The sequence below is a fragment of the Amphiprion ocellaris genome, chromosome 1, assembly GCF_022539595.1.
Source record: "Amphiprion ocellaris isolate individual 3 ecotype Okinawa chromosome 1, ASM2253959v1, whole genome shotgun sequence".
In the NCBI taxonomy this organism is placed as follows: domain Eukaryota; kingdom Metazoa; phylum Chordata; class Actinopteri; family Pomacentridae; genus Amphiprion; species Amphiprion ocellaris.
In genome coordinates this window covers 43,359,060-43,381,673 of record NC_072766.1, presented here as the reverse complement: position 1 = coordinate 43,381,673, position 22,614 = coordinate 43,359,060, and the positions used below count along the sequence as shown (strand labels likewise).

General features: G+C 42.7%; 2 protein-coding genes across 15 annotated transcripts in view; both read right to left on the bottom strand.

The window, feature by feature from the left end:
- Positions 1 to 1,598, bottom strand: part of slc9a5 (solute carrier family 9 member A5) — a 36,108-nt gene extending 34,510 nt beyond the window's left edge. The window contains exon 1 of the mRNA XM_055013513.1: positions 1,146 to 1,598. Within this exon, the coding sequence (XP_054869488.1) occupies positions 1,146 to 1,506 (361 nt within the window). The 5' untranslated portion in view covers positions 1,507 to 1,598. The remainder of the gene's footprint in view (positions 1 to 1,145) is intronic.
- A 2,867-nt stretch (positions 1,599 to 4,465) lies between these two features.
- The window catches only part of fhod1 (formin homology 2 domain containing 1), a 63,205-nt gene continuing 45,056 nt past the window's right edge, over positions 4,466 to 22,614 (bottom strand). For 4 of the 14 annotated variants that reach the window (XM_055013481.1, XM_055013482.1, XM_055013495.1 and 1 more), the window contains 16 exons: positions 22,543 to 22,569; positions 21,341 to 21,391; positions 19,486 to 19,646; positions 18,784 to 18,840; positions 16,830 to 16,979; positions 15,809 to 15,978; positions 15,117 to 15,722; positions 13,906 to 14,061; positions 13,027 to 13,209; positions 11,395 to 11,514; positions 10,834 to 10,995; positions 10,559 to 10,749; positions 9,326 to 9,518; positions 8,609 to 8,771; positions 8,148 to 8,324; positions 4,466 to 6,607 (listed from right to left, as the gene is read on the bottom strand). In XM_055013481.1, the coding sequence (XP_054869456.1) occupies positions 6,528 to 6,607; positions 8,148 to 8,324; positions 8,609 to 8,771; positions 9,326 to 9,518; positions 10,559 to 10,749; positions 10,834 to 10,995; positions 11,395 to 11,514; positions 13,027 to 13,209; positions 13,906 to 14,061; positions 15,117 to 15,722; positions 15,809 to 15,978; positions 16,830 to 16,979; positions 18,784 to 18,840; positions 19,486 to 19,646; positions 21,341 to 21,391; positions 22,543 to 22,569 (2,647 nt within the window). In that variant the 3' untranslated portion in view covers positions 4,466 to 6,527. The other 10 variants (XM_055013483.1, XM_055013484.1, XM_055013502.1 and 7 more) reach the window with 4 other exon arrangements.

Here is a 22,614-nt window from a genome sequence, read left to right as displayed (position 1 = left end):
GTAACTAGACCAGTAAAGTTCCAGTAACTAGACCAGTAAAGTTCCAGTAACTAGACCAGTAAAGTTCCAGTAATTAGACCAGTAAAGATCCAGTAATTAGACCAGTAAAGTTCCAGTAACTAGACCAGTAAAGTTCCAGTAATTAGACCAGTAAAGTTCCAGTAACTAGACCAGTAAATTTCCAGTAATTAGACCAGTAAAGTTCCAGTAATTAGACTCATAAAGTTCCAGTAATTAGACCAGTAAAGTTCCAGTAATTAGACCAGTAAAGTTCCAGTAATTAGACCAGTAAAGATCTAGTAATTAGACCAGTAAAGTTCCAGTAACTAGACCAGTAAATTTCCTGTAATTAGACCAGTAAAGTTCCAGTAATTAGACTCATAAAGTTCCAGTAATTAGACCAGTAAAGATCCAGTAATTAGACCAGTAAAGTTCCAGTAATTAGACTCATAAAGTTCCAGTAATTAGACTCATAAAGTTCCAGTAATTAGACCAGTAAAGTTCCAGTAACTAGACCAGTAAAGTTACAGTAATTAGACCAGTAAAATTCCCGTAATTAAACTCATAAAGTTCCAGTAATTAGACCAGTAAAGTTCCAGTAATTAGACCAGTAAAGTTCCAGTAACTAGACCAGTAAAGTTACAGTAATTAGACCAGTAAAATTCCCGTAATTAAACTCATAAAGTTCCAGTAATTAGACCAGTAAAGTTCCAGTAATAAGACTCATAAAGTTCCAGTAATTAGACCAGTAAAGATCCAGTAATTAGACCAGTAAAGTTCCAGTAATTAGACTCATAAAGTTCCAGTAATTAGACTCATAAAGTTCCAGTAATTAGACCAGTAAAATTCCAGTAATTAAACTCATAAAGTTCCAGTAATTAGACCAGTAAAGATCCAGTAATTAGACCAGTAAAGTTCCAGTAATTAGACTCATAAAGTTCCAGTAATTAGACCAGTAAAGTTCCAGTAATTAGACTCATAAAGTTCCAGTAATTAGACCAGTAAAGTTCCAGTAATTAGACCAGTAAAGTTCCAGTAATTAGACTCATAAAGTCTAAGTCCTGGTTCCAGTCCAGTTACCGGTCCGGTCTAAGTCCAGATTCCGGTCCAGTTACCGGTCCGGTCTAAGTCTTGGTTCTACTCACGGATCTTGGCCACACTGGCCACCAGCAGCCAGATGGCGATGATAAACGGGGTCTGGACGTAGCTCCACTCCCACTGGACCACCCGGTACCCGCCGCCGTGCTCCCCGTGGTGCCCGCCGTCCTCCTCCTCCGCGGGGCCGTCCGGCTCCTCCGCCGCGGACCGGGCCAAGGCCACACCGGGCGCCCCGTATTCCGCCCCGGGCTGAGGGAGGAGGAGCAGCGGCGGGGCGGAGGGAGAGGCGGGGACCGGCGGGGAGAAGCGGAGCCCCGGCCCCCGGAGCGGCGGAGCCTCCGTCCTGGACCGGTCCGCGGCGGCGGCGGCGGCCGTCGGCAACAACAGCAGCAGCGTCAGACCGAGCATCGTGTCCCGGAGCTCAGCGGGAGGACATCCCTGCTGTCATCCCTTTATAGGCGCCGACACTCGGACAGACGCAGCGGAGGAGGCCGGTCAACCTCCGGTAACAGGAGGAGGGACACCGGAGACATGTGACCGCCCGGAGCCGTTAAAGAAACGGAAGCAGCGCAGGTGACCGATCACACCTGATCAGCTCTGACGTCACTCATCGATACCGGAGGATAGTAAACAAACTGAGTAATAGATTACTCTGATACTTTACTGTAGTGAATAAACAAACAATCTAAAGTTTACTGCTGTTTCTGTAGTTTCCTCTTAGTTTATTTACAGATAAATAATCACATGTTCACTGTAAAAGAAAATTTAAAAATAAAATAAATAAAAAGGCTGAAACTGTAAATAAAGTTCACATTAAAAATCTGGACTTCTATAAATAATAGTTTAGATTTTTTATTTTACATGTTTGACCATAAAGTTACAGTTTTACTGAATTTAAATCAGACAAAAATAGGACTTTATTCTATAATATTTGCTGTTATTTGAAAGCTTATCGAGATTAAAGACTGTAATTAAATTTTAGCTTTAATTTATCTGATTTTATTTTTAAAAATGTGGATAAATTCTTTCTGGAGCCAAAACGGAACATTTAGTGAACATTTCTGTTAATTATCTTTATCAGTTTCACACAGTCATTTATTCTGCAGGAACATTTAGTTAAAACATATTTTAAAATATAATAAATCTGCTCACAGTTTATTCTGGTTCTCAGTTTAAACTTTATTTAAATGTTTGAATGTGTTTAAATAAAGCTTTTATTCAGCAGCTCTGGAAGCATTCTTAACAACCAATCTCCGTCATATCTTAAAGACCTGATAGTACCATATTACCCTAGCAGAACTCTTCGCTCTCAGACTGCAGGCTTACTTGCTGTTCCTAGAATCTCTAAAAGTAGAATGGGAGGCAGAGCCTTCAGTTATCAGGCACCTCTCCTGTGGAACCAGCTCCCAGTTTGGGTTCGGGAGGCGGACACCCTCTCTATTTTTAAGACCAGGCTTAAAACCTTCCTTTTTGACAAAGCTTATAGTTAGGACTGACTGGGTGACCCTGACGGGGTGAGCTGGTGTTTTCATTTGCACAACTGACTTCCCCTCTTGACGTCCCTTTAGTTTGCCCCTAGTTATGCTGCTATAGGCCTAGGCTGCTGGGGAACCTCTCTGGATGCACTGAGCCCTTCTCTAACTACCTATGTATTTACTATATATACCATTATTGCATTACATTCACTCTGTTTCTTTCTGTGTCCTTTCTCCGAGTGTCCCTGGTCCCAGAGCTGGATGCTGGATGCTTCAGATGTGTGGCTGTGTTTTATGGTCCTTGTGTCCCACCCCCCCACCTCTCTATCTCTACCCCTCTATCTGTATCCCTCTATCTCTATCTCTACCCCTCTATCTCTACCTCTCTACTTCTTCTGTCCCTCTCAACCCGCCCGGCCAGCAGGCAGATGGGTCCCCCCACATTAGAGCCGGGTTCTGCTCGAGGTTTTTTTTCCCTGTTAAAAGGGTGTTTTCCTGCCACTGTCTCCTTAGGGCTGCTCTGGGGTTCAGGCATATGGGTTCTGTAAAGCGTCTCGAGACAATTTGACTGTAATTGGCGCTATATAAATAAAATTGAATTGAATTGAAATTGAAGCTTCATTCTGATTTTTTGTCATTTGAGGCAACTTGCCAAAGTGAAGCCTTTTTTATCTCGTCACAACTTTGAAATTTTGATCCATGCTTTTATTATCACTCGTTTAGATCATTGCAACGCTTTAGTCAGGACTCAGCAAAACCTCACTGTCGAGACTTCAACTAGAACGCTGCCGCTTGCGTTTTAACGGGGTCACGTAAATATAACCACATAACTCCCATCCTCCAATCCCTCCACTGGCTCCCCGTGCACCTCCGTATTGATTTCAAACTTCTTTTATTTGTTTTTAAATGCCTCCATGGTTTGGCCCCCCTGTACCTGTGTGATCTGCTGGTTCCCTACAACCCTTCTGGCTCACTGAGGTCAGCAGATCAAGCTCTACTGGTGGCGCCTATGACCAAAAAGAAACTGGGAGGTGATCGTGCTTTTTCTGTGGCTGCTCCTAAACTGTGGAATGAGCTCCCACTAAATATCAGACAGGCTGATTCCCTCCCTATTTTGAAATCTCTTTTAAAAACAAATTTGATTTAACTTGGCGTATAGCTCAGCTTAGAGCTGACTTTACTGTACAACCTGTGTCTTATGTCTGATTTTTATACTCACGTTATTTTATTTTTTTTTAAATTTATTCATTTATTTTATTATTCAATGTGTACAGCACTTTGGTCAACAGTGTTGTTTTAAAGTGCTTTAGAAATAAAGTTGGATTTGGATTTAATGATTTAAATAAAGTCTTTAAGTTGTAAACATTATTTTGCTGATTATCTCATAAAATAACATTAAAGTCTTGAATTAAACTGACAAACATGAAAATTATTATTGAGAAACAGTAACAGAAAAATACATTTAATTAAAAATAAATCAGTTCTAAACAGAAACTATAGAAGGTTGAGGTTCTAATATTCATATTTAGATGATTTCAGCAGGTTCAGTTTAAAAGTTTAAAATAATAAAGAACAGAAATTAATTGTAGTTTCAGCATCACGTCATAAAAACCAGCAGGAACAATAATAACAGCACTTATTGATTATTATTATTGATCTAATTCAACCTGAGGTTTGCAGAAATAAACGTCAGGATCAGCGGCTGATTAGCTGAGTGATCTTCCTTCTGATAATTAAAATATTTTCTCATTTTTAGCTTCAAAATCTGGAACAAAATCAATAGGTGAAACTGAAGTTATTAAAAGTGAAACTCAAGACTTTGAAATTCCTGCAGAACTTTCAAGATGAACGTCAATAAACATGATAAAGAGAGAAAACCGTATAGAGTGTCGTTCTTTATTAAAAATCTTTATTAACTTTAGCAGAAACACAATGAGCCTGGATTTAATATTTCATATTCCTATAAAATGTTTAAGTTAAACCAGAATCTGAATTTTTTCACCTGAAGTCAGCAGAAGAAACACAACAGAGACACAATAACACACACAAACACACAAAGACACAAACACACATTAACACACACATTAACACACTAAAACACGTTAACACACACTAACATACACTAACACACACTAACACATACAAACAGTAACACACATTAACACACAAACACACAGCAACACACAATCACACAAACATACACAAACACACATAAACACACATAAACACACACATTAACACACACACACTAACACACACATTAACACACATTAACACACATTAACACACACTAACACACTAACACACACATTAACACACACATTAACACACACATTAACACACACTAACACACGTTAACACACTAACACACACTAACACACATTAACACACATTAACACACAAACACACAGCAACACACAATCACACAAACATACACAAACACACATAAACACACATAAACACACACATTAACACACACACACTAACACACACATTAACACACATTAACACACATTAACACACACTAACACACTAACACACACATTAATACACACATTAACACACACATTAACACACACATTAACACACACTAACACACGTTAACACACTAACACACACTAACACACATTAACACACATTAATACACACATTAACACACATTAACACACACTAACACACACTAACACACGTTAACACACTAACACACATTAACACACATTAACACACATTAATACACACATTAACACACATTAACACACACTAACACACGTTAACACACTAACACACATTAACACACATTAACACACATTAATACACACATTAACACACATTAACACACACTAACACACACTAACACACGTTAACACACACATTAACACACATTAACACACATTAACACACACTAACACACTAACACACACATTAACACACACATTAACACACACATTAACACACACTAACACACACTAACACACACACAAACACACACATTAACACACACATTAACACACATTAACACACACTAACACACGTTAACACACTAACACACACTAACACACATTAACACACATTAATACACACATTAACACACATTAACACACACTAACACACACTAACACACGTTAACACACTAACACACATTAACACACATTAACACACATTAATACACACATTAACACACATTAACACACACTAACACACACTAACACACGTTAACACACACATTAACACACATTAACACACACTAACACACACTAACACACACTAACACACACTAACACACATTAACCTTTGTGTCTGAACGTTTCCTGGATCTAAAATGTGGACTAAACGTGCAGATTTCTGATTAATTCTCTTCTTAAAGTCTCTTAACATCAGAATTAAACATATTTCATCCTGTTAATCCAGGAAAGTTCAGGTGGACGTTAAACATCTTCAGATCTCACTGATCAATAACCAAGAAATCAAACTCTTTAATGCACTTTTTACATTTCTGACTGAATGAACTTGTTTTTAACTGATGAAAGTTTCTCCCCCGTTTTAAAGCTGAAACAGTTGGGTGTTAGCCTAGCTTAGCTTAGCATAAAGACTGGAAACAGGTGGAAAGTGTTAGCATTGAACCAGAGTGCAGCTTCCAGCAGCTCCGGAGCTTCATCATCAGTCCTCCTGTGTCTGCTGGCTTCATGTGGAACCAACTTTATTCTCCAAAACCTGAAGCTTAAATGAAACATTCTGTTTTTAGAGGTTCTTCATGGAACCATGAAGGTGGTGGATCATCGACAGCTGAGAAGAGCTTCAGACTGATGGAGGTAAACGGTTCAGTCTGCAGCAGTGTGTCTGGAGGTCGATCAGAAGGATGGATCAGATGTGGTAGATGATCAGAGGGAGGTTCTGGTGGAAATGTGTGAATCTGCTTCAGTCTCTGATCAATAGTTCAGCGATCAATCGGTCTGATCAGACTTTGTCTCCGGTCTTGTTGAGTCCCAAAGCCTGAACCACGTCCACACTGAGGCCACTTTTCAGAGTCCGTCGCACTGAAACAGAAGAAACATGTCAGTTTATCTTCAACAACCTGCAGAACAATAGAAGCTGCAGCCTGATGTTTAACGAGAATCAAAGTTCAGAATAAAAACCCAAAAACCTTCAAATCGCTCTGATCAACCTGTAGAAACACAGTCACATGGTTCAGTCAGAAACAGGAAGTACAGCTGAGCTTAAAAAAGCAGAGTAGAGAGGAAACGTCTGGAGATAGAAAAACATCTACAGGATGAGGAGATGGTTCAAGCTTCACGAGAACCAACTGGAGGTTCTGGAAGACATCTTCTAGAACCTCCAGTTGGTTCTCCTGAACCTCCTACCATCACCAGGACCTGGATGACTGAGAACCTCCACAGACGTCTGAGGAGACATTAGCTCAGATTTTAGCATCTGAGGAGACATGGAGATAGAAAAACATCTACAGGATGAGGAGATAAAATGACCACAAAGAGACATGAAACAACAGAAACAGACAGAAAACAACAAAAACTAGACCTAAAATGACCAAAATTAGACAGAAAATGAGAAACGGGACAAAAAATAAGAGCAAAGAGACGATAAAGTACCTAAAATTTGTCCATTCTGATTTTACAATTGTCCAAAATCTGTCAGAAAGAGTTCTACTTTGTTAAAAAATGGCGAAAACGTCAATCAAATAAAGTCAAATAAAGTTGTTGGAGATCCATCCAGCATGGTGGAACATCTTCTACTGATGATGGTACTGCAGTGAAAAACGAGGGAAAATGAGACAGAAGAAAAAAGAAGAAGAAGCTGCAGCTTGGAGTTCACATGATTAAAGACAGAAAGTTCAGAATCAGAAGTTAAAGACTCAGCTGGAGAAGTTGAACTGTTTCCTGTCGGTTCTTTTGTGGTTCCTCTCCAAGAATCAGCACGTTGATGAGAACTAAAGAGCTGCTGGATCCAGACCGAAGCTTCAGGTTCAACATTAAACTGATTCACATCTTATCAGCTGCAGACTGCAAACAGATTAACATGTTTAGGACACAGTCTGAAGCTGCTGAGGACGAGACGACCTCCCGATCCACCACGGCTCTAGATCAATGTTCCACCGAGATCTCACAGCACCAGACAGGAAACAGGAAACAGGAAGTGGTCAGACAAGCAGCTGGAGTTAATAAATACCAATAAAGTCATCAAATCAGAAAAAGGACACAGAAAATGACCAAAGAAGAGACAGAACAGGAAAAACAAAATGCTAAACGATTATGAAGAGACAGAAGGAGTAAAACTGGACACAGAGAGAGAAAACAACAGAGTCTGAGTCACAATCAAAGTTTTCTTTCTGGGTCTGAAACTACGACTCCCATGATGCTCTGCTGCTGTTGCCATGGAGACGGAGTCAGCAGTGACCTCATCACTGAGCGGCTGGATTCAAACTGACTTCAGGTCTAATTGGAGCTCTGTGACTGGCTGCTTCGGCTGAAATGCATCCTGGGAGTCGTAGTTCACATCAAGCAGCTGTTGAGGTCCAGAGGACAGAACCAGAACCAGCCTGAGCCCAGCATCTGTACTCACATGACTTCCTGTTGAGTCGGGAGCGTTTGCGAGTCTTGGGGCTGGAGGTCCGGTCAGATGGGTTCTGAGTGACGGACTTCACCAGCCGGTCCATGATCTCATCGGTGGCGTCGTCCTGAGGACTCGACCCGTCCTCTCTGGCTGCTGCCATCTGAGACGGACTGACCCGGCCCAGACCTGAGGACCAGAACCAGGACATTAATCAGAACATTAACCAGAACCAGGACATTAACCAGAACCAGGACATCAACAAGGACCAGGACATTAATCAGAACATTAACCAGGACATTAACCAGAACCATAACCAGGACCAGAACCAGAGGCTTAGATGAACTTGATAATCGGGTTTAGTTGTGTTTATATAAAATGATCAGCCTGTCAGTGATTGGTTCCTCAGCAGTCACATGATCAGTGACAGCAGCAGCCAATCAGAGGTGACCAGCTGAGGTTCTGGTTCTTACTGCGGACGGCTCTGGATCTCCTCAGGCCTCTCTGGTCCAGGTTCTTGCTGATCAGCAGGTTCTTCATGTTCTCGTGTTCTTCCTGACCAGGCTCCGCCTCTGTCGCCACGGAGACTGGCGAGGGGTTGTCCTGAAGAGGCACCGCCCCCGAGAACTTCTCCGTCTGAGGACAGAACCATCAGTTAATTAAAACAGGTGACTCTGCTGCAGCGCCCCCCGCTGGCCGGAGGACTCCACTACTGTCAGCTCAGAACGATACTGAGGATCAGAACTCCAGAGAACTCATCCATCAGCATCATCTGGTGTCAGTTTATCAACGTTTGCATCTCTTTATGGCAGCTTTGGATTTATTTGTGTTGAGGTGGACTAAAGTATTGATTATCAGTAATTCAGCAGATTGATAACTGATCTTTAAAACTGATGAACATTTGCAGTAAAAATTAAAATCTATGGTCAAAACTTAGAATAACAATCAAACTCCAACACTAAATTTTGCTGAAACGGTTTTCTTTCTGTTTTCAAAAAGTTTAAATGAGCCCAAACAGGTTCTCATGTTTCAGTATGAAGTCCTGCAGCTCTGTGGAGGTCCAGGAACCATCAGGTCCACCATGTTCCCACAGATGTTCAAACATTGGAACAAACGTACACATTCTACATATCTAATGAAGCCTGTTGGTGTAGAGGACTTCAACATCTCCTCTCTAAACCATCCGTTACCTCGGTGATCATCTTCCCTCTGGTCTTGGTTCTCTCTCGGTGAGCGGCTCGTTTCTGTTTCAGGGTCAGAACTCGTTCTCTGGTGGTTCGATACTCCAAAGAAAACTCACTGATGATTCGACAGAAACTGGTCACCTTGATGTCTCTGACGGAGGAGGATGGCTGGCCGAGGAACAGCAGGAACGAGTGGAACCTGCAGCAGAACATCAGAGAACCACCAGGAGTTAGACCTTCATCCTGATCTACCAGAGTCTGACTGTGTCTGTGTGTGTTCAACACCAGGAGAACCACCAGGAGATGGTTGGTTAGCAGGAGAACCACCAGGAGATGGTTAGTTATAAGGAGAACCAGGAGAACCACCAGGAGATAGTTAGTTAGCAGCCGAACCACCAGGAGAACCACTAGGAGACAGTTAGTTAGCATGAGAACCACCAGGAGATGGTTGGTTAGCAGGAGAACATGTAGGAGTCAATGTCTAACTGTGTGTTTGTTGTGTTTTCGTTCTGTATTGCTCTCCTTAGACTATATTAATAGGAAACGCTACATAAATACCCGTCGCTATGCAGATGATACCCAGTTCTATTTATCTATGGAACCAAATGGAACCAATCAGTTGGTGGAACTCCAACATGTCTGAAGGACATGAAGACCTGGATGACATGAAACCTTCCACATTTAAATCCAGACTAACACCTCAGTGTGTCTATTGTGCACCTGTTGTGTACCTATTGTGTATCAGTTGTGTACCAGTTGTTTACCTGTTCTGTGTCTGTTGTGTACCAGGCGTGTACCTGTTGTGTGTCTATTGTGTACAGTTGTGTACCTATTGTGTACCAGTTGTGTACCTATTGTGTACCAGTTCTGTACCAGTTGTGTACCGGTTGTGTGTCTGTTGTGTACCTATTGTGTACCTGTTGTGTGTCTGTTGTATGTCTGTATGTGTCTGTTGTGTGTCTATTGTGTACCAGTTGTGTACCAGTTGTGTACCTGTTGTGTGTCTGTTGTGCACCTATTGTGTACCTATTGTGTACCTGTTGTGTGTCTGTTGTATGTCTGTATGTGTCTGTTGTGTACCAGTTGTGTACCTATTGTGTACCAGTTGTGTACCTGTTGTGTGTCTGTTGTGTACCTATTGTGTACCTGTTGTGTGTCTGTTGTATGTCTGTATGTGTCGTTTGTGGGAGTTGTGTACCAGTTGTGTGTTGTGTGCCATTGTGCATGTTGTGTGTGTACCTGTTGATGACCCGGCGGTGCACCACCTTCAGGATGATGATCCTCTGGGTACAATCCTTCAGGAACTCGGTCATCTTGTTCTTCAGAACTGCTTTGGTCTCGTGCTTCGCCACCACCTTCAGGTTGTCCCATGATGCTTTGCAGCGGCGCTCCAGCTGGACCAGATTCTCCGACAGCAGCTCAAAGTCCACCTGGAGGACGGAGAACAGAGCTCAGGTTCTGAGGAGCAGCAGGACAACAGAACCCACCAGAACCCACCAGAACTGGAGCGGTACCTTGGCGGATCGGGTGATGGCGGGGATCTCTGAGTAGATGTCCGAGGATTGTGGGTAATTTTCCACCACCAGGCTGCAGGTGTGATGCAGCAGAGACTGACGGTGGACCGTGTCCTTCACCTCCACCACCTTCTCCAGGTAACCCAGCTCAAAGCCTTTAGCCTGGACACACACACACACACACACACACACACACACACACACACACACACACACACAGATATACACACACAGATATACACACACACAGAGATATACACACACACAGACACACACACAGACACACACACAGATATACACGCACAGACACACACACAGACACTGAAGGTCAGGTGATGATAATGATCAGAGGAGTGTTTCTGGATACAGAGATTATCTGAAACAGTTTCAGTGGATTAAAATCAGCTGGTTGTCCCAACAAACACCCCAACAGATAAAGACTCCATTCAACCTGTACATGTGTGTGTCCTTGTGTGTGTGTGTGTGTGTGTGTGTGTGTGTGTGTGTGTGTGTGTGTGTGTGTGTGTGTGTATGTGTGTGTATGTGTGTGTGTGGTCCTACATTAGAGCTGTTCAGGAAGTTCCCGATGGCGAGCAGCGTGGCGAGGATCCTCCTGAACGTCTGATTGGACGCCAGCTGCTCCATCCCCAGCTTCAGGTCGAACAGCGGCTCAGCGATTTCCTGCAAGACGACAAACTTACAATGTCAACACAGCGTCAAAACAACGTCAACACAACAACACAGCATCAACACGTCAACACAACGTCAACACAACATCAACACGACAACACAACGTCAACACAACGTCAACACGTCAACACATCAACACGATCACAACAACAACACAACATCAACACGTCACCACATCAACACGTCAACGCATCAACACAATGTCAACACAACAACACAACATCAACACGTCAACATAACGTCAACACAACATCAACATGATCACAACAACAACGTCAACACATCAACACATCAGCATGATCACATCAACACAATGTCAACACATCAACGCAGCATCAACACAACATCAACACAACTTCAACGCAACTTCAACACAACATCAACATAACATCAACACATCAACATGACGTCAACACATCAACACGTCAACACATCAACACATCAACACATTAACACGTCAGCATGATCACATCAACACATCAACACAATGTCAACACAACATCATCACAACATCAACACATCATCACAACATCAACACAACATCAACACAATGGCAACACATCAACACAATGTCAACATGTCAACACATCAACACGTCAACGCAACATCAACACAACGTCAACACATCAACAAAACGTCAACACAACATCAACGCAACGTCAACGCAACATCAACACAGCATCAGCATTATCACATCAACACGTCAACACATCAATGCAACATCAACACAATGTCAACACATCAACACATCGTCAACACAACATCAACGCAACGTCAACGCAACATCAGCATGATCACAACATCAACACAACATCAACACAATGTCAACACAACGTCAACTGAAACTGAAGACTGGAGAACAATGAGAGGTTCTACAGGAGAACCAGCAGGTCTGGATGTTCTCTACGTTCCTGAGATAAAAGAATCCTCCAATAAAAACCCTCAGAGCTCAGAAATAAACCTGGAAGCTCTGGAATCTGGAGATCAGAGGAGGAACTGACAGGAAAGGTCTAAAAACATGAAGATCACAGAAAACACAAGAAAATATATAAAATACCGGAAAAAAACAATGTGAACAACTTTCTAAAAATGAATCAAATGTCTGAGATTATTAATAAAATGTATAAAATAAAATATGAAAATATGAATAAAACAATAATCAAAACACTGGAAACACTCTGCAGACACACAAAGCAGGAAAATAAACATTTAAACGTGTTTGGATGTTTTCTGGTGTGAAAAAAACATGTTTTAGAAATAAAATCACATAAAACATAAAATATCTGCAGAAACTGGTTTAGTATGAACAGAAACACAAACTACAGAACCGGTTTGAACCAGTTTGAACTGGTTTGAACCACTTTGAACCAGTTTCAGGGTCTCTGCAGACATTAATCCCTGAGGCTCTACAGTAAATATACATGTAGTAAGACCTGAGGTTCTGAGTTCTGCGGCCTCTGAGGACCTCTGGACACAGCAGCTGGACTGTGTGCTTCTGTTTACCTTCTCCAGAACCTCGTAGTTCAGCTTGAAGGCCCAGAGCTGCAGTCGGGGGGTCAGTGCACTGATGGAGGCCAGACTCAGCAGGAACTGCTCGGCCGTGCCCAGAGGAACATCTGGATTGGCCAGCTGGGCCTCCTGGATCTTCTGCTTCTCCTCCTCGGTGGGCGTCATGGTCAGGATCTTCTGCTCCGGACAGAGGAGGTATCAGATGGTTCGACTGCAGTCTAATGACTTCTACTTACACACCAGACCAATAAATAAATGCAGCAGAAACAGAGAACAGAGGAGTAAGTTGTTGGAGATCCATCCAGCATGGTGGAACATCTTCTACAGATGATGAGCAGAGTAGAGACAGAGGAACAGTCTGGAGATAGAAAAACATCTACAGGATGAGGAGATGAAACAACGTTGAGGTGATTTTTCTGTTATTACAGTTTGTGGCTGATAAATGGTGATGTCTTACAAACTGGCTGGTGGGTTTTATTTGTAATAATTCATCCAAAATGACAAAAGTGTTTCCAAAATATCTCAGAATTTGTCTCAAAATGACCAAAACTTGGTGAAAAATGACTTGAAAGTTTACTAAAAATAGTGTTTTATGTGCAGAATAGAGTGAAATGGTTTGTAGAGGCAGTAAAAATAAAAATGTTCATATTTAAACTGACTCAGACTTAGTGAAACTGTCCAGAATGTTTCCAGAGCTTCAGAGAAAAAGAACCAGGGCCTTGTTTTATCTTCTCCAGGTGGTTTCTCCTGACTAGATGCTTGATTTGGTGGATCTACTCTCAGATAATCATCTCTGATAGATGAACCTGTTGAACCTGCTGGAGATCACATCTTGATATTTAGAAGGAAACAGCGACAGGAAGTGGTCTTTACCTCGATTCCCTCCTTGCTGATAGCGAATTCGTCAAAGTTGAGGATGGCGGCCTTGATGACGTGGACCGCCGGCAGGACGGTCATACCGATGTTGATGGCGTTGCTCCTCTTTGGGTCAAGAACCAGAATCTCAGACTTCTTTGTCTCAGGACCTTTCTGTTCAGAAACAGAAGATAAAACATCAGAGACAAAAGATAAACATCAGAGACAGAAGATTAAACATCAGAGACAGAAGATAAAACATCAGAAACAGGAGACAAAACATCAGAACCAGAAGATAAAACATCAGAGACAAAAGATAAAACATCAGAGAGAGAAGTTAAAACAACAAAAACAGCAGATAAAACATCAGAAACAGAAGATAACACATCAGAGACAGAAGATTAAACATCAGAAACAGAAGATAAAACATCAGAGACAGAAGACAAAACATCAGAAACAGAAGACGAAACATCAGAAACATAAGACAAAACATCAGAGACATAAAGACAAAACATCAGAAACAGAACACGAAACATCAGAAACAGAAGATAAAACATCAGAAACAGAAGATAAAACATCAGAAACAGAAGATGAAACATCAGAAACATAAGACAAAACATCAGAGACATAAAGACAAAACATCAGAAACAGAAGATAAACATCAGAGACATAAGACAAAACATCAGAAACAGAAGATAAAACATCAGAAGCAGAAGATAAAACAACAGAAACAGAAGATAAAACATCAGAGACAGAAGACAAAACATCAGAGACAGAAGATAAAACATCAGAAACAGAAGACAAAACATCAGAAACAGAAGACAAAACATCAGAAACAGAAGATAAAACATCAGAAGCAGAAGATAAAACAACAGAAACAGAAGATAAAACATCAGAGACAGAAGACAAAACATCAGAGACAGAAGATAAAACATCAGAAACAGAAGACAAAACATCAGAAACAGAAGACAAAACATCAGAAACAGAAGACAAAACATCAGAAACAGAAGACAAAACATCAGAAACAGAAGACAAAACATCAGAAACAGAAGATGAAACATCAGAACCAGAAGATGAAACATCAGAGACAGAAAACATCAGAAACACCAGAGAGAGGAAGTAACCAGGATGGTTGATTGTAAAACGTTCTAGCAGCAGCTCATCTATCATCAGATCAATCTATCAGCTCATTGATCCATCTGCTGTCACCTGAGGACACCTGCTGTTACCTTGGCAACAGGCAGCTCCTTGGCCTTGGACTCGAACAGGTGTTCTAGGCGGGCCGTATCCACGGTAACCTTGTCGAGCGACGCCCACACCGTTCCCTGACCGAAGCGACACTTGGTGGGTCCATCTGCCTGCTTCAGCTCCTTCCAGAACAGCTTCACCGTCTTCTTCTTCTTCTGACCCACCGTCGAGGGGGGAGGAGGGGGAGGAGCACCTGGAGGAGGGGGAGGAGGAGGGGGCGGGGCTACACCTGGAGGGGGCAGAGCTACACCACCTGGAGGAGGGGGAGGAGGTGGAGGAGGAGGGGGCGGGGCTACACCTGGAGGGGGCAGAGCTACACCACCTGGGGGAGGGGGGGGAGGCGGGGGGAGGCTGGTCAAGCAGGAAGCCGAGGAGTCGAAGGTGTCCATGTCCAGAACGTCGATGTCCTCCTCGTCCAGCAGGTCGGAGAAGTCCAGGTCTTTGATCCGCAGGGCGGCGGCGCTCGGCTGCAGCTGGTCCCAGGAGTCGCTCGGACCTCCAGGACCCAGCGGAACCATCTGGGTGGTCTCCAGGCGCCGGGCGTGGGCCTCGGCATCGATGCTGCTCTGCTGCCGGAGGTTCCGGTTCTGATGGAGACCAGAGACAGAGTCAGGTTCAGGGTCAGAACTTCACACTGAGGAAGGAGATAAATAAATCTCCTGGATGTTCTGACCTGGCGTTCTTCAGCCAGCCGGGCCAGCGCCGCCTGAGCAGAACCTTCCAGACCTTCCAGTTCCGCCCTGCGGGAGGCGCTGCTCTCACTGGGAACGCTGGGTTCTACTGAGCGCGCTCTGAAGCTGGACAGACGCTCCGACACTCGACCTCGACCGGTTAGATCTTCACCTGAGAGGACAGGAACACAGTGAAGACTTCTAACAGAACCAGCTTCAGAACATTTAGACCAGAAATCTGTTGGTCTGGATCCTAAAACACCGGAGGTTCTGCTGAGAACCTGAAGCAAGATCAGACACCAGAGAGAACATGGATGGAACCAGGAGAACACGAGATTCATGAAGGGTAGAGTTACTCTGGTGACAGTCTGAAAAACTAAACTGTTGACAGAACTTAGAGTAGAACCCGCTGTAGAACCTGCAGCAGAACCTGCTGTAGAACCTGCAGCAGAATCTGCAGTAGAAACTGCTGTAGAACCTGCAGCAAAACCTGCTGTAGAACCTGCAGCAGAATCTGCAGTAGAACCTGCTGAAACCTCCATCTACTGCCCACCAGGTGGTTATAATGCTGTGGTCTTCATCAGTTCTCTGACAGTTTTTGGTTCTGTTTGTTCGGAACTGTTTTCTCTGTTGGTTTAAAGGAGGTCTCACTCTGCCTCGACTCCTCAGAACCAAACAGACCAGAAACTTTTTCTCCTTAATCTGAGCCTTTCCAGTTAAACTTTCTTCAGGAGGAACTTTCTGAAAGTCTATTATTAGATTCAGCAGCTGGATTTAATGAACAGTTCAGAGTTTCTCCATAAAACACTGCCTGCAGATCAACCCAGCAGCAGGAACATGTTCTACCTGTAACTGGAGTTTACTCGATTACTTCCTGTCAGACTCCACCCTCCTCCTCTGTTGGAGGAATCTGGTCTCCTGAAATTATTTCCACTTAAAAAGAATTAAAATAACATTTTCCTTCAGTCTGAACTCAGAACAGAGAAGTTAGAACCAGATTAAATCAGCGGTTCATCTTCCTACCAGGCAGGAAGCTTCCTCCTCCTCCTCCTTCTTCGGTGGTGTCTGGAGTCGTGGGGCTCTGAGGAGCTGCAGATGTTTTGGAGTAAAGCATGTCCAGCAGGAACTTCTTATCGTTGGACAGCGTGCTGCACTGACGCTGCACCGGAAGCACTGCAAACACAACATGCTTATTACATGCTAACATGTTTACTGCACGTTAGCATGTTTATTACACACTAACATGTTTATTACACGCTAACATGTTTACTACACGCTAACATGTTTATTACATGCTAACATGTTTACTACACATTAACATGTTTATTACACGCTAACATGTTTACTACACACTAACATGTTTATTACACACTAACATGTTTATTACACACTAACATGTTTACTACACACTAACATGTTTATTACATGCTAACATCGTTACTACACACTAACACGTTTATTACACGCTAACATGTTTATTACACTCTAACATGTTTACTACACGCTAACATGTTTATTACATGCTAACATGTTTACTGCACGCTAACATGTTTACTGCACGCTAACATGTTTACTACACACTAACACGTTTACTACATGCTAACAGCTGTTCAGTCTACAGCTGTAAACCAGCAGCAGGTTCAGGTTAACAGTCAGGTGTGTTTCCTGTTTTTGCCTCCAGGGGGCGTCAGACAGCTTCTACTCTCTCATGCTGGGAGATGAAGGAGGTCCATGTGTGAAGATAAGAAGGATGAGAACATGGAGGTGAACCTACAACACGTTTGTTCTGTGACTATCAGCTGTTCTGGGATCAGTTCAGGTTCTTCACAATAAAACTACAGAAGATCAGAAGATCCCTGACCCTAAGATCACTGCTCAGTTCCTCCTCAGCTGGTAGGATTAAACTCTGATGCTCTAAAAACTCTAAAAATGATGTTTGGACTCAATAAAGAAATGAAGAGTTGGCATCAGACTTGTAGAGTTATAAAAACTTAAATTCTGTCCAACCATCAAACTACAGAGTTAAAGAACCATATGTTTCTAGTCGATGATTGGTGGAAGAAACGTTCAGCTCAAGTTGTTCCAACGAGTGTTTCTGTGACTTAAAGGAATATTTCTGTTGTTTTTGTTCTTAATTACCAGAAACACGAAGACAAGTTTCCAAGATAACAGATGAAGATGAACCCAGTGTTCAGAGAGGAGGTTCAAGGAGGAATATGAAGATCCATGTCAAAGCTGTAGATGATTCTGGACCAGCTGATTCTAGATCAGACTGTAGAACCATGATAATGACTATTTCTCCTGAAGCCTAATGTTCTCCTGGAGCTTAATGTTCTCCTGCAGCTGGATGTTCTCCTGCAGCTGGATGTTCTCCTGGTGGTCAGCAGAGATCAGATCTCAGGAACGTTCTAACAGAAAGTCTGAACTAGCTTTAAAACTGGCAGAACGAAGGATTCCTGATGCAACTTCAGCTCCTCGCTGGAGGAATGAAGATGTGAGGATGAAGGAAGAAACCATGGTAACATAATGGAAACCACGGAAACATGATGGAAACCATGGAAACATGATGGAAACCATGGAAACATGATGGAAACCATGGAAACATGATGGAAACCATGGAAACATGATGGAAACCATGGTAACACGATGGAAACCATGGTAGCATGATGGAAACCATGGTAACACGATGGAAACCACGGTAGCATGATGGAAACCATGGTAGCATGATGGAAACCATGGTAACATGATGGAAACCATGGTAGCATGATGGAAACCACGGTAACACAATGGAAACCACGGTAGCATGATGGAAACCATGGTAACATGATGGAAACCACGGTAACATGATGGAAACCACGGTAACATGATGGAAACCACGGTAACATGATGGAAACCATGGAAACATGATGGAAACCATGGAGGAAACCCAACACAGAGAGCAGAGAGCAGGGCATTATGGGTAACTGGAGTCTCTGACCTGATTCATTCTGGGAGTCTGAGAGTCCGTTAGAGTCCAAACCGCTGGATGTTGAACCTGAAGACAGGAAGGAGAAGAAGATGGAGGAGGAGATGAAGAGCTGCAGTTTAATGTTCAGTCAGAAACATTTAATGAATTGCTGTCGTCTGTTGAAGATAAAAACTAAAAACATCTGAACTGTTCCTTTAAATCACAAATATGACCTCAGTGCTGTCATGTTCAGACCCTGTGTGTTGTTGTATTAGTTGCTGTTGTTGTAGTGTTATTGTTGTTATAGTGTTGTTGTTGTTGTAGTGTTGTTGTTAGAGTGGTGTTGCTGTTGTTGTTGTTATGGTGTTGTTGTTGTTGTAGTGTTATTGTTGTTATAGCGTTGTTGTTGTTGTAGTAGTGTTGTTGTTATAGTGTTGTTGTTGTTGTTGTTGTTGTGTAGTAGTAGTTGTAGTGTTGTTGTTGTTGTGTTATTGTAGTGCTGTTGTTATTGTTGTAGTGTTGCTGTTGTATTGTAGTAGTAGTTGTTGTTGTTGTTGTGTTGTTGTTGTAGTAGTTGTTGTAGTTGTGTTGTTGTGTTATTGTGGTAGTTGTAGTAGTTGTTACTGTGTTGTTGGTATTGTGTTGTAGTTGTTGTGTTATTGTGTTGTTGTTATTGTTGTTTTTGATGTTTTTGTAGTAGTTGTTGTGTTATTGTAGTTGTTGTTTTTTTACCGTGACCCAACGCTTCAGGGCCCCCTTCCTCCTCCTCCTCTGTGGGCTGGGGTTTCGGGGTTATGACATCATCAGCCGTGGACAGCCGTGATTGGCCCAGGTGTTTACTCTTCCTCTTCTTCTCCCACTGAGTGGCAGCCAGGCTACGCAGGAAGGTGTCTCTGCAGGGGGGCGGAGCCAAAGCAGAGGGTTAGGGCAGGTGAGACAGACCTGAGGTGGTTCAGTCACCTGACGCTTCATCGATTGATTATCAGAAAATAATCAATAACAAGAATCAGATTTCAGATCCATCTTTATCCTTATTCACTGCAAAACCAAACCAAGCACCACCAATTAGACTACACCCAACATTATAGGTCCCAAACCAAGCACCAGCAATTAGACTGCACCCAGTATTACAGTACCCAAACCAAACACCGGCAATTAGCCCGCACCCCACATCACAATGCACGAAACCAAACAGCAGTAATTAGACTGCACCCACCAATACAACACAAACTTAAGCAACTGCAGGCAGATCAAACTCCAGCAATTAGATTCCACCCAGAGATCCAAAACGCAAACCAAGCTGTTGGTTCAGAACCTTCAGACCCCACCAGCAACACACACACTTTAAAACAACACGCATATTGGAACAACACACACACACACACACACACACACACACACACACACACACACGCACACACGCACACACTTTAAAACAACACACATATTGGAACAACACACGCGCACGCACACACACACACGCACACGCACACACGCACACACGCACACACACACACACACACGCACACACACGCACACACTTTAAAACAACACACATATTGGAACAACACACGCGCACGCACACACACACACACACACACACACACACACACACACACACACACACACACACACTTTAAAACAACACACACTTCTAAACAACACACACGTCTGAACATGCAGCACTGCGACGTCCCCAAACCAGATTTATGACTTTAATATGCAGAGTTCAGGATGGAGCGCAAACACACACACACGCAGTAACACACACACACACGCAGTAACACACACATTAACACACACACACAGTAACCCACACACACACACAGTAACACACACAGTTGTGTAGTTGTGGGTCCGTCTGATCTTTGTGTGTTTTTCTTCACATGATCAGAATCACATTAAAAGAACTGCAGCTGCTGATTAAAAGTGTTTGTGTCTTGGTGTTGAAGTAAACAACAGTCCAGGGCTGTATGGTAGTCCTGGGCTGGTTCTGGTCCAGGTTTAAGCTGGTTCTGGTCCAGGTTTAAGCAGGTTCTGGTCCAGGTTTAAGCAGGTTCTGGTCCAGGTTTAGAGCTGGTTCCGGTCCAGGTTTAAGCAGGTTCTGGTCTAGGTTTAAGCTGGTTCTGGTCCAGGTTTAGAGCTGGTTCTGGTCCAGATCTGCTCTGTAATCAGAGTTCAGCCTCAAAACTCATAGTTCAGATTCTACTGGAGGACGTTCTAGTGTTATGGTCTGAACCTCAGGAGGACCAGGACCAGGAGGACCAGGAGGACCGGGACTGGGACCAGAACCAGGACCAGGACATCTCTATTGGAACCTGGAGACCAGCAGGTTGTTGAATGAGTTTAAATGTTCCTTTAACGTTGTTGGATCGTTTTCATTTAACTGTTCTTTAAACAGCTGTGGATACACACACACACACACACACACACACACACACACACACACACACACACACACACACACACACACACACACACACACACACACACACACACACACACACACACACACACACACACACACACACACACACACACAGCCTCCTCCCTGCAGCTCCCATCATGCTTTGCAGCTGCTACTTACTGAAACTTCCTGAGGACGGGTTTGTCCAGATTCACACTGCAGTCATCAGGGCTGCAGAGACACAACACACACTGAACAGGAGGTACACAACACACACACACTAAACAGCAGGTACACAACACACACACACTGAACAGGAGGTACACAACACACACACACTAAACAGCAGGTACACAACACACACTAAACAGCAGTTACACAACACACACTAAACAGCAGGTACACAACACACACTGAACAGCAGGTACACAACACACACACACACTGAACAGGAGGTACACAACACACACACACTGAACAGGAGGTACACAACACACACACACTGAACAGGAGGTACACAACACACACACACTGAACAGGAGGTACACAACACACACTAAACAGCAGTTACACAACACACACTAAACAGCAGGTACACAACACACACACACAGACACTGACAGATTTCCCATGATGCTCTTCTGCAGCTCAAAAACTTTAAATCTCTAAGTTAATTCTTCTGCTTTGTTCTGAAACTTTAGGAGTTTTTCATCTGAAAGTTTCTGGATCAACTGCGTTAAAAACATAATGAGGTCACTTCCTGCCTTCAGATGATGTCACAGGAAACAGAAGAGATTTCATAATAAAAGGAGCCTTTCAATGAACTACTGTATTCTGAAAATCATTTAAATATTTCCATTTATTACGTTCAAAACAGCTGATTTAATAATTTCACTTTAACAGCTTCAGACATGATGGACCTGCTTTATCAGATAATGATAATGATAATAATAATAATAATAATAATAATAATAATAACAATATCTGCAGATTCTTGTATTTTCTTCACATGAAGGAAAAATACTTTGCACTATTTTTACATGAATCTCTGCTGGGAACAGATTTATTTTAACTGTGGAATCAGGAAATATCAGAACTGAATAAATTATAACCTGGGAAAATAAATGGAAATAAAGTTTATTGTTTTATTAACTGAAGCGACAAACATCTGCTGTGTTCTGATATTAAAGATGAAAACAGAGAAACGCTGATGATGTACGTCTGAGAATAAATCTGACGGATTATTTCTGATCTCAGTGTGGAGGTGGAGGGATTGATTTGATTTCAAGTCAGAAACATCATTTAATGAGCAGCAGAGCTACAGCTGGACACACATAGGAGGAGGAGGAGGAGGATTAGAGGAGGAGGCTTCGTTTACTCACCAGAAAACCTGGTCTTCCTCCCCTGAGCTGAGGGAGGAACGAAGGAGGAGAGAAAACGAAGGAGGATGAATT